Genomic DNA, 12,189 nt, shown 5'->3' on the forward strand with positions numbered 1-12,189 from the left:
ACCCAATCTCAACCTTGCCTGTGGCTGGGGGAGGGGGCTTGTGTGGGAGAAACCAGGAAGAGAAATGGTATGAATGTATTTGACAACTTCAACCTCATGTAGCCTGAATAGCTAGTGTCTATTTGACGAATACATTTTACTCGACACAACGGAGACCCACTTGCTTTATGTCAAAACGAAATAAAAATTTAGAACGGTAACCCCCGCTTTGAAACGAAGGTTAAAGTTCACAGGAAGCTGGGGGGGCTACCATTTTTCACTGCTGCTTACATTTTAGATGCTAGAGAGGGAGGGGTGGTCGTCGTGGTTTTATTTAATTTCTCCAGACTATTGAGCTGTACACGTTTTGTTTGTTTCGCCACCCCTACTCACTAACAAAAATTGATGTTGAATGAATTCGGCATGGAGAGAATAGCGGAGCAGTCGTGGAATTCTTCATACACCTATCAGGTGATCAAGCATAGCGCGGAGATGCTACACAATCTCAACATTCAGAGGAAAGATGGAGGCAAGTTTTGCGATGTGATCTTGCGCGTCGGCGAAGAGAGCTTCCCTGCCCACAAGGCGGTACTGGCGGCGTGCAGCGAGTATTTCGAGTCCGTTTTTGGGTGTCAAACGGAGGGCGACGGGGAGGCAAAAGAGCTCGAGATGCATACGATAAGTCCCAAAGTTTTTAAAGACATTTTGGACTTTGCCTACACCTCTAGGATTGTGGTACGATTGGAATGTTTCCCCGAGTTGATGACGGCTGCTAAATTTCTGCTAATGCGTTCTGTCATCGAGATATGCCAAGAAGTAATCAAACAGTCYAATGTACAAATTCTTGTTCCACCCTCAAGAAGAGGCGACGTTAGTTTATTCCGTGCCACGGGGGGCTCTGAATTTAGTTTCACATTGGCTGTAGACAACATGTCAAATGGGAATGGCTTGTTTACCAACAATGGGCAGACGCATAATGTGGATGGAAATCGGGCCAATGATACAGTCATGTCGGATGGCAGCCCCCAGTCCTCTATGCCAGTCCTGCAGCCCGTGTCTCCATCAGAGATGACGGGCAACCCGTTCCAAGAAGAGGGCTCTTCGGGTTCCAAGAGAGGCAGGGGGCGACCAAAGAAGGGGACAGTCATGGAGCCTATTCATTACAACATCAGCACCTCTGACGTTAAAGAAGACATTGAGCAGATATTTCCTTGTGGAATATGTGGCAAGGCATTTACAGAGGCTGTGCGGTTGAGAAACCACGAAGCGCAGCATGGAGCGTCCAGCCATGGCGCGAGTAGCGGCGACGGCTTGTCTGGCGAGGGAGGCCCTACCTCGATATCGCACTCTGGTCAGCCCGGTCTGTTGGAGAATGGCATGCCATTGCATGGAGGAGTAGGCCTAGAAAACAGCCGTAAGCGCGAGAGGACGAGACGTCATGTTGGCTGTGACATTTGTGGGAAGGTGTTCCGGGATGTGTACCACCTGAACCGACACAAGTTGTCTCATTCCGGGGAAAAGCCATATGCTTGCCATGTCTGTGGCCTGCGGTTCAAGCGCAAGGACAGGATGTCATACCATGTCCGGTCACATGATGGATCTGTGGGTAAACCCTACCTCTGTCAAAGCTGTGGAAAGGGGTTTTCCAGGTGAGCTATGGGCAATTATTGTATACTTAAACCACATGTTCCAGGTGCATTCCCTATTCTATTCTGAAGCATTCTGTGATCTGGAGGGAAAATGAATACACATGGTGGTCTTATTCATAATCAGTAGTCTACTGCCTCCATCTGTCTCAACATGCCTATGTTTGATTTATTCAGGCCAGACCATCTGAATGGACACATCAAGCAGGTTCACACAACAGAGAGACCCCATAAGTGCCAGGTGAGACAACAGCAACAACTGGATCCTCTTAGAAGAGTGGATGTGGATTCTATATTTGTCACAATGAATGAACATCACACTTCAAATCTGTCCGTGTGGTATTTGCTTGTTTTAAAGATTTAGTTGTCATTCTTGTTGATTAGAATATGGTTGAAAGGTTGATGGTAAATTAATATTGTTTATGTATGTAACATGTATGAGGGCATATTATTTTACCTGTATTTTCCACCTGTTCTTCAGATTTGTAATGCTTCCTTTGCTACAAGAGATCGCCTGCGGTCCCACCTAGCTTGTCATGAGGACAAGATCCCCTGCCAGATGTGTGGGAAGTACCTCCGAGCTGCGTACATGACCGACCACCTCAAGAAACACAGTGAAGGACCTCACAACTACTGTGGTATATGCAACAAAGGTAACCTTAGGCCTAGGGTGTAGCATCATCGCCACATACCTGTCAGGAGAATCAGGGCGGGAGCTTCCAATCTATGACTGGGCTATCTTCTTATGTCTTATGTTTTTCTTGTTAACCTGCCTCTCTTCCAGCATGGTATTGCCATCTTGCAACAAGGATGATCTACCAAAATGTTTACTATTCAATTCTAATACTGTAGTAACCATCAACTACCTCAGCTGGTGCAAAGCATTTGGGTTGCTTTCTACAGAAGAGCTTGTGAACTGCAATCATGGGCTATTTGCAGATCATAGTTGTAGTGTTTGCATGGGTTGTCCAGTTTTTTTCCCATTTCTTMTTTTTTGTTGGCCTCTGAACATTCTTCTGCTGCCATTCTAATTGACTCTCTTGTACGCTAATGCGTGTAGTCTCATTAATGTCAAATGTTTTTATCTGGTTAATGAATTATCCAAAATAGAGCTGTCAGCTGCACCTATCAGATACTTACTAGCAGACAGTAGCTAGGTTTCCATCCAATTGGTGACAGATTTCATGCGAATAGTCCAGAATCTGCATAAATATAAAATGCACATTTTCCCACCAGTGGTGTGTTTCCACCAAACAGACTTGTTGTGTATAAAAATCAGTGGGTGATGACATAGTGCACAGAAAATGTAATTTTAAAGCTAAAGTTTTCATGTACCGAATAAAAATCTAAAGTTCAATGTGTTTCCATATCATTTTCAACTCTACCGATAGTTTTGTCATAAAAATTGTTGCGTTAAATAGCAAATGTGCCTAATGTTGCTCTGGTCTTGGCACATGCTCTCTAGCCAACAGCGCGGGTAGGCTGCATGATGAGATTATTATGGATAAGTAAGTAGCAGCTTGTGCAAGCCAGAACGGCTCATAGGACAGGAGCCTATCTCCTGCTTCTGTAGAGTGAGGCAGCTTGATGTACAAGTACACACCCTGAACAGGATGCTTGTCTATCGCAGGACCTCACCCCCAATCTAGCTCCTTAATGCTGAGTGCCAAGCAGTGATGCATCAGATCCCATTTTTACGGCCTTTGGTGTGATTTGGCCGGGGATTGAACTCACAGCCTTCCAATCTCAGGGCGGACACTAACCACAATGCCACTGATGGATAAGAGCGAGAATATTTTATTAGTTAAACGGCAGTCATCCATCGATCATCATGTCACCAGAATAAAACCCTCAATATTTATTGGAAAGGAGCATCAAGGTCACCGTTCACTTTCACCACCATGTGTTCATCATAACTCATTTAATCTGTAGCCTAATAAACTGYATGGTTTCCTAAGTTGTAGTGGGATGACCACACCATGTTATCGTGTGACTCCAAGTTTACTTCGATATGATAGTTATTATATCAAAATTTGCACATAAAGGCGTTTCCACCACCATTTCTCGCATAATTAATTTTACAGACACAAAAAGATCCCACCATGTCGAACGAACATATTAACTGTCGGCATTTATCAAATTTAACCAAACTTCCTGTTTCCATCACAGCTGTCATTACTTTTTCTTTTTATACGGTATGACTTGCATAAAAACTTTGGATGGAAACATGGTTAGTGCTGATGTTTTATTTTTTAGAAAGGCTTGATTTTGTATGTGAAGGTTTAATACTTGTGTCTTACCTTAACGTGTGTACTACTGTAGATTATTTCAAGCCCCATATGCAGTTTGTCTCTTGGTCTGAAATTTTGCCCCAAGTCAAGATAATGTATTGGGTTGACTTGCTTATTTTGCCCTGATTTACCTGTCTGGACATGGTGTCATTCTTGTGGTAGGCCAAGATAATGGAGAACAGTGGTTGCGTGTTGTTCACTCTTGCTTGTGGTTAGCCTGCCTCTTGTTGGTTCATATTCTTCTTTGCCTTTGAAGTTAGATGTGCTTCAGTTTTGCTTTTGAGGGTTGTTACAACATCCAACAGCTCAGTTCAACAAAATCATATTATTATCCTTTGTTACCATCTCCTATATATCATTGTCTGCATGAAGATATAAAACAGAATTACACAGCGAAAGGCAGATTTGGGAAAGAGGTGGTTTTTGTCCCACTGTCATCTTTGGGTACATAACAACAGAGTGCATCCTTTCTCTCCCTGCTGGGTGTGTAGTGCCACTGCCCTTTGTTGTGTTCTTCTCTGGGTCTCCAGGTTTCTCCACTGCGTCCTACCTTAAGGTGCACGTAAAATCGCACCATGGCTCGCCATTGCTCCCCCATACTGCCCAAGCACACGGTGCCTTCCCTGCGCTGCACGGGGAGCCGCAGATGCACAGCGGCGCCCCCTACCACACGGGACGCCAGTGCACAGTGGAAGGCAAGCAGCCGCCCACCCCATTCCTCTCCAACCTGCCTCCAAGCATAGGCTATGTCTCTTCTTGCTTTGTGTTGATCATCATCTGCTCTGCTGCTTGTGGGGAAAACCTGCTGCATCTGTTTTTAAAGCCTGGCAAAAAGACAAGCATACACAAACATACACACATGCACACAAAGCGTATAGGCATTCCTGCCTGTGCCTGCGCAGTGATGCTGACGCTAAAGGACCCATCTCCTCTTTGCCTCCATCAGCTAACAGTAGGGACACTGTCTTCAGAAGCACCATATGAACAGCAGGCTGATATGGTTGTCCTGGCTGATATTGTGTATATAAAGAGATTTTTAGCCCCATGGCAGCAGACTTCTTTCTAAATCAGCATGCATGTGTAATTGTCTGCTCTTCTGCTTGGTTTATATAGTGAAGAAGGAAAGTGAGAGGAAGTTGATTAGGGAACTTCACTTTTTGCGTTTTACTAGGCAGAGATCATGTGAATTTAGCTATCAATAAGGATAACTTTTACTCAATGGGTTAGAATATGTATAGGCCTATTTCTTGAAATAAAAAAACATTTGCAATTACAGAATTTGGCATCTTCTCTAATGGGGCACTGCTCCCCAGTGGTCAGTTTTGGGATACTGCAGGTTGTCAGGGACTCAGTCAGCTCATAAAAASCTACAACAAAGAAGTGCATGTATGCCTCCCCATGTTCCAAATGGCCTTGTTGCTCTTCAGTCAGGGCTCAGACATACACAGAGACTGTGTTTAGCCTTAATAGCCTTAGTGCCATGCTATTCTGTCTGTTCAGCATGGCAATGTGAACGCTTTCTGAAAACGCTGTTTGTTGCTTGCTGTCATCTCCATCAACTTGTGGCCATTGGCCAAATGATGCACTATAATGTTGCATGTCTATTGAATCATACAGTACTGTGCAGTGTTCCTCTAGAATCAATGGAGCTTTTTTCAACTATTATTGCCATGGCAACTAGCAGCAGCCTATGGATTCGGCTGTACAGTACTTCACTCTGGCAGAGAGCGAGAAGGAGTCAAAGCAGTGTGGAGAGTAGGCTTGGGCGTTATACCGTATACCGAGGTATTTAGGCATACCAACAGTACTTGGATTCATTTTTTTAGTTGGAGGGGGGGCCCCCACCTCGGCCACCCCGCCTCGAGCTCCAGTTATGCATTTGGTTTGTTAACTTGCTAGCTAAGTGGCTAGATGGCAAGATCAAGCTTCTTGGTTACAGCAGAGACAATCAATCCCCTTTTGGATCAAGATCCATGTTCCCCAAATTGGTTTGTGCGACCCTTATGTGCCCTTCCGGTAATGACGTATACCCTAGTATGATACAGAAATGGTATAAATGTATGAAAATCTGAATATCGCCAAAAACCTAGTGGAGAGAGGTTTAGATTCTAGGTTAAAACCTTGAACTCAATTTAGTTTTTTAGCTGTAGAAATTGACTTCCTAGTGATTACCTATCTCAGATCTAAAATCGTTGCAATGTGGTGGAATTCTAAATCTATTGGTGGCATACCAGAATTCTAAATCTATTGGTGGCATACCAGAATTCTAAATCTATTGGTGGCATGCCAGAATTCTAAATCTATTGGTGGCATGCCAGAATTCTAAATCTATTGGCAAACTGCTTTTATTTAGAATAAATCAAGTTGGCTGGCTTGGCAGGTAATACAGGAAAAAGTTTCATTCACTGTTTACAGTTTTGTCTATTGTAATCACTGGACAAAGTAAAGCTACTAAATTAGACTTAGTAAGGTCTGGGTAATATCCTGACTACATTGACGTATGTATGGTTTCCGCTGGCCTTGTCTGTTGTTTCTGCTGCCCCCTCTCTACTCTCTGTCTGTCTTTGGTGTAGACCTGTGCACCAGTCGACGGCTGCTGGTCACCTTCCCAGAGGCAGATGGTCACTGCTTTCTCCCCCATGCCGGCCCTCCCTCCCTGGGTCTGCAGCCTGAGCTGCTCCTGGGGAAACCAGGGCCTGGGGGGGCTCCATATTTCTGGGAGTGCCACTCTGCCGGGCCGCCTGGGTTTCACCCCCTCCACGGGCCTCTGCCAGGTCAGTATGGGCCAGCAGTAGGGTTGGGGCTTAGGGCGCTAACAAGGCCTGCTGATTAGACGAGTAACAAGAGTTCCACTGTAAAGAGTTGGTTAGACGAGAAGATAACAACCTCTAGGGGATGCATGTGCATAAAGAGTCAAGGAAATTTGGTTGACGGGATGCATGAGCAAAAGGTTTCCTGGAAATAAGCCGCTTAGTTTATGTCGACACGTTTGTAGTTCTGATGTGGTTTTGGTATCATGATTAAAACATGACACCGGTTGTTTTTATTTTTTTATTATGATTTTTTTGTAAAAATTTGGATGATACAATAGCCTTTTTCATATCAGATATTATGGGCCGATATTGTACATTGTTCAATCTGAGCTAAAATAATCTGCCGCATAGTGCTACCAATAAACACTTATGTCCAGGTTKAACATTTTTAAGTATAAAGAAATTATGACAAAGTGGTCCTGTGGAATTGTCTTTTTTGCCCCAAACTCACGAGGAAGAAAGACCTTGCTTTCAATGAAGTGTATTATCTATTGGGTAAATGAATGAAGCTTCAGAATGTCTGCGTATTATATAATTTGAACAAATGTGCCCTCTGTTCCTATAATATAAATGAACACAAAGTATTTTAAGAATTGCAGAACAATTCTACTTAACAGCACTATACTCCTCTTTTTTGTTCTTAACCAATGGGTTTCATGGGAGCAGGTGCTTAGTACACACAGCAGTAAACTGTCCTCTGTTCATGTTGCAGGTGGTGGCGGCGGCTAACCGGAGAGCAGTGCTGCCTGCTGGTCTAAATAGACACATTTTGTGTTGCGTGTGCATGGCCTAATTTGAGGTTTTCTTTCCCCTTAAAATTCCCCTGCTTTCTGACTCTCCCTGTGTCCTTTCCCTTTACCCAACCCCCAACTTATCAACTCTCCCTCTCCTCCCTCCTGTCCTCCACCCCTCCATATCCTCCCCCACCCCCTCTGTATTTACCTCAGACGGGCAGGAGAATGCTGGAAAATGCCCCCATCAAAGAGAATCTGAGGGAGACGAGCCGTTGTTCGGGGATCTGTCCAACGGCGACGAAATTAAGTCTCCGCACAAGTCTGAGGAAGAGGAGCTTGGGACGCCGTTCGACTGCAACGGAGCCTCTACCGATACCGGGGCCGTGGGAGGGTCGCCACCAGGTGACGTTAAAGCCAAGACCAGCCAGGACTCTCCAGTGAAGAAGTTCCCTTGCAGCGAGTGCACCCAGACCTTCCGCACCAAGTCTTACCTCAATAAGCACGTCAACAGAGTGCACCATCATGGGGTCCAGAAGAGTCTAGTGGTGGGTGTAGGGTCGGGGTCAGGTCTGGGGGAGCTGGGTCCTTCCCTGGGCTCTCCCTTCTCCCCTCAACAGAACATGTCTCTGCTGGAGTCATTTGGCTTCCAGATTGTCCAGTCTGCCTTTGCCTCGTCGCTGGTGGACTCTGAGGCAGGACATAGTGGGATGGAGCTGGGGGGGAAGTGACCTGTAGCTCAGTGGGGGGGAAGTGACCAATAGGTCAATGTGGGGGGACGTGAACCTAGATTTGTGTGGGAAATTTGCCCTAGTTAGGTCTGTTCAGCCTATCAGATGTAAGGGAATGGCGTCGTCTATAGACTGCTCTTGACGTTGTCTATAAACTGCTCTTGACGTTGTCTATAAACTGCTCTTGACGTTGTCTATAGACTGCTCTTGACGTTGTCTATAAACTGCTCTTGACGTTGTCTATAGACTACTCTTGACGTTGTCTATAGACTGCTCTTGACGTTGTCTATAGACTGCTCTTGACGTTGTCTATAGACTGCTCTTGACGTTGTCTATAGACTACTTTGCTGTTCATGGCATCATCGCTCACTGTTGTTTTATTACATTCTGTGTCATGGAGCTCGCTATTACTATCTATATACAGCATTTCTTTATGAAGACCATTTCAGAGCAGAATATAAAATGTACATTAACATGAATTATTTTAACGTTAAGCAACTTAGACAGCGGATTTTAGAAAGCTGTTATGTTCCTTTTGGATTGTATTTGTATGGTTGTTTATGACATAACGATGCCCTTAAGATCCGTTACCATACACATGCACATATAAGAAAAATATATTAGTAAATGCTGTTATTATCATGTCAGGTAATGGAAATACAGAGTGTGGTTTGTAACCAATGGGTTAGTACATGCATTCACTGGGTCATTTTGAATTGCTTTGTTATTATCAATATGCTGTTCACAGCTGCGGTGAAACCGTCAAACCCAAGCTTCCCCTTACTTCAGACAGAGCTCCTGAAGGGGAGCGGCTGCAAATGGAACTCTGGTCTAACTCTGAATAGAATCCTAGTCAATTCTATCAGTTTCTGCAGGGCAAGGATAAAACCCTATGGCTGTTCCATTTGAGAATGTTCTATTCTCTTATTACAGAATTTTAGAGAACAGATGTATTTGTTAGTCACGTGAAATCAATTCTAGGTATTCAACAGGGACCAAGTTCAGGTTTGACTATTAGAAATCGTGAGAAATGTAGAATATATTTTATTAATTTATTGATTGCCCTGTATGCTTTGTGGACAAAGTTTTTTTTATGAGTTGATGTTTGAGATGTCGATGTGTTGTACTGATTTTTGTCTATAAGTTATGCTAGATACAGGAGGCCAACTAGGGAGCGACAGTGAGTATGTATGCTGAAATATCTGGATGTGTTTGGTGCTCTCTGATATGTGCTTTTGTCCTCCGAATCTAATCAACAAGAAGGCTTTTAGTCTAATTGTTTGTCAGATAGTTTTGCTTTATTACTTTCAGTACATTCCTGCTTTTATTTATCGTTATATTGTGATTGTAACGAGTGTATATAACATTCATTCATATACAGTGGATTCAGAACGTATTCAGACCGCCTGCATTTTTCCACATTCTGTTACTTGTCAGCCTTATTCTGAAATTGATTTCATTGTTTTTTTCCCTCATCAATCTACACACAATACCCCATAATGAAAATATCACATTTACATAAGTATTCAGACCCTTTACTCAGTACTTTGTTGAAGCACCTTTGGCAGCGATTACAGCCTTGAGTCTTCTTGGGTATGACGCTACAAGCATGGCACACCTGTATTTGGGGAGTTTCTCTCATTCTCTCTGTGGATCCTCAAGCTCTGTCAGGTTGGATGGGGAGCGTTGCTGCACAGGTATTTTCAGGTCTCTCCAGAGATGTTCGATCGGGTTCAAATCTGGGCTCTGGATGGGCCACTCAAGAACATTCAGAGACTTGTCCCGAAGCCACTCCTGCGTTGTCTCAGCTGTGTGCTTAGGGTGGATGTCCTGTTGGAAGATGAACCTTCGCCCCAGTCTGAGGTCCTGAGTGCTCTGGAGCAGGTTTTCATCAAAGATCTCTCTACTTTGCTCTGTTCATTTTTCTCTCCATCCTGACTAGTCTCCCAGTAACTGCCGCTGAAAACAATTCCCACAGCATGATGCTGCTACCACCATGCTTCACCGTGGGGATGGTGCCAGTTTTCCTCCAGACATGACGCTTGGCATTCAGGCCAAAGAGTTCAATATTGGTTTCATCAGACCAGAGAATCTTGTTTCTCATGGTCTGAGGGTCTTTACGTGCCTTTTGGCAAACTCCGAGGGCTGTTGTCTTTTACTGAGGAGTGGCTTCTGTCTGGCCACTCTACTATAAAGGCTTGATTGGTGGAATGCTGCATTTTTTGGTACCCTTCCCCAGATTTGTGCCTCAACACGATCCTGTCTCTGAGCTCTATGGACAATTCCTTTGACCTCATGGCTTGGTTTTTGCTCTGACATGCACTGTCAACTGTGGGACCTTATATTGACAGTTGTGTGCCTTTCCAAATCATGTCCAATCAATTAAATTTACCACAGGTGGACTCCCAAGTTGTAGAAACATCTCAAGGATGATCAATGGTAACAGGATGCACCTGAGTTCAGTTAAGAGTCTCATAAGCAAAAGGTCTGAAAACTTATGTAAATAAGGTATTTTTAAATAATTTTTAATACATTTGCAAAAATTTCTAAACCGGTTTTCGCTTTGTCATTATGGGGTATTGTGTGTAGATTGATGAGGAACATTTTGTATTTAATTAATTTTAGAATAAGGCTGTAACGTAACAAAATTGGGCAAAAGTCAAGCATGCAGAATACTTTCTGCATGCATGCATGCATGCATGCATGGAATATATATATATATATCTAATGATTGATTTCATCTTTAGTCGATGAATGGGGATTTTATATATATATATATATATAACCTTTTTTTCCTTCCTTGCCAAGTTTTGGTGGTGGTTGTTCGGTTTTCCTCACTGTGAGTGCCCATGATCTGCTGTGTACTGTTCTGGACATAAATGTTTGTTGGGATGAGGTTGTTCACTGGATGGTGACAGAAGTATCCCTGTTCACTATAGACCTGGGTTCAAAAAGTATCTTGAAAGCATTTGCTCTAGTCTGGCTGGAGTGACAGATGGGTGGGTTTTGCACTTGTGGGACTCTTCTATTGTGCCAGGTAAGCTAAATCAAATACTATTTGAATCCAGGTCTGGTTCAGTGTGCTGTTACCTTGTTCTGGTAGTGTGTACTCTACCAGTTTAGTTCTACCACCCATGGCTTTGATCAATCAGTCTGTTTAGGCCATATTAATCAATTTTTTTTTTTTTTTTACATCCCCACTGAATAGTGATGCTTTTCACACAGTGGATGGAGTAAAAATCAATTTAAAAAGGCCTGTTTCTTTGTGTTATTTATTGGATAAGTAAGAGACAATGCTGTTTTTAGAAATATGCTCATATGATATGCAACACTGGTGATCGCCCATACATGCTATTCAATTCATCTGGTGGTATTGGTTGTTTGTTTATCTCACCTGTTTTGGTAGTTCAATTTACAGGATGTTTTTATTGATTGATTGCTTAAGTAGTTACCTGTGTTGTTTTCTTGTATTGTTATGTTGATCTGTTGCAAAGTGCCTTCCCAATACTGATTGTGCACAGCAGTAGATTTGAAATGCGAGATGAAAAAGGACCTATTTCTCTAAATGGTCAATCATGCGCAGAGTGAATTGCAATGACACTTTTGTACACAACATGCACACAAAGAAGATGTACATTTGTATATGTATGTTGGTATTTTATCATTGTACTCGTCAAGATTCTTCAACTTTAAACATTTTTAAGTTACATGTTTTGTTATAAAACCTTTGGACATATTTCAATATAAGCATACTTTTCTATAGACGTCTGTTTTTGTACACTGTTTTTGAGTCTGTCATCTCTGTCTGATTGATACAGAGTTGCAGATGAAATAAATATGTATTTGAAACTGTTCCTGAGTGTGTTATTGTGCCATAGTTTTGGATGAGTTGACTTTGATTTACTTTTCATGACACATCATGGTTCACTTTTTTAGCCATGTCACTATGACTGGATTCAAGCTCTTCATGTGGCCATAAGTAGAAAATAAACACGATG

The 12,189-nt window shown here is 43.0% G+C and overlaps 1 protein-coding gene across 3 annotated transcripts; it reads left to right on the forward strand.

Annotated features, from left to right (window-relative positions):
* Positions 1-43: 43 nt before the first annotated feature.
* On the forward strand, positions 44-12,045 carry patz1 (POZ/BTB and AT hook containing zinc finger 1). Of its 3 annotated transcripts, XM_023996954.2 has the most exons (5): positions 44-1,628; positions 1,803-1,866; positions 2,107-2,278; positions 6,490-6,690; positions 7,677-12,045. In XM_023996954.2, exons 1-5 carry the CDS (start codon positions 385-387, stop codon positions 8,189-8,191), a joined length of 2,196 nt encoding a protein of 731 aa, XP_023852722.1. In that variant the 5' UTR covers positions 44-384; the 3' UTR covers positions 8,192-12,045. The 3 variants fall into 3 exon arrangements, with proteins under 3 accessions (XP_023852722.1, XP_023852724.1, XP_023852723.1); XM_023996956.2 differs by lacking the exon at positions 6,490-6,690; XM_023996955.2 differs by lacking the exons at positions 6,490-6,690; positions 7,677-12,045 and adding an exon at positions 4,447-6,483.
* Positions 12,046-12,189: the final 144 nt, after the last annotated feature.

The sequence above is a fragment of the Salvelinus sp. IW2-2015 genome, linkage group LG11 (assembly GCF_002910315.2).
Source record: "Salvelinus sp. IW2-2015 linkage group LG11, ASM291031v2, whole genome shotgun sequence".
Classification (NCBI taxonomy): domain Eukaryota; kingdom Metazoa; phylum Chordata; class Actinopteri; order Salmoniformes; family Salmonidae; genus Salvelinus; species Salvelinus sp. IW2-2015.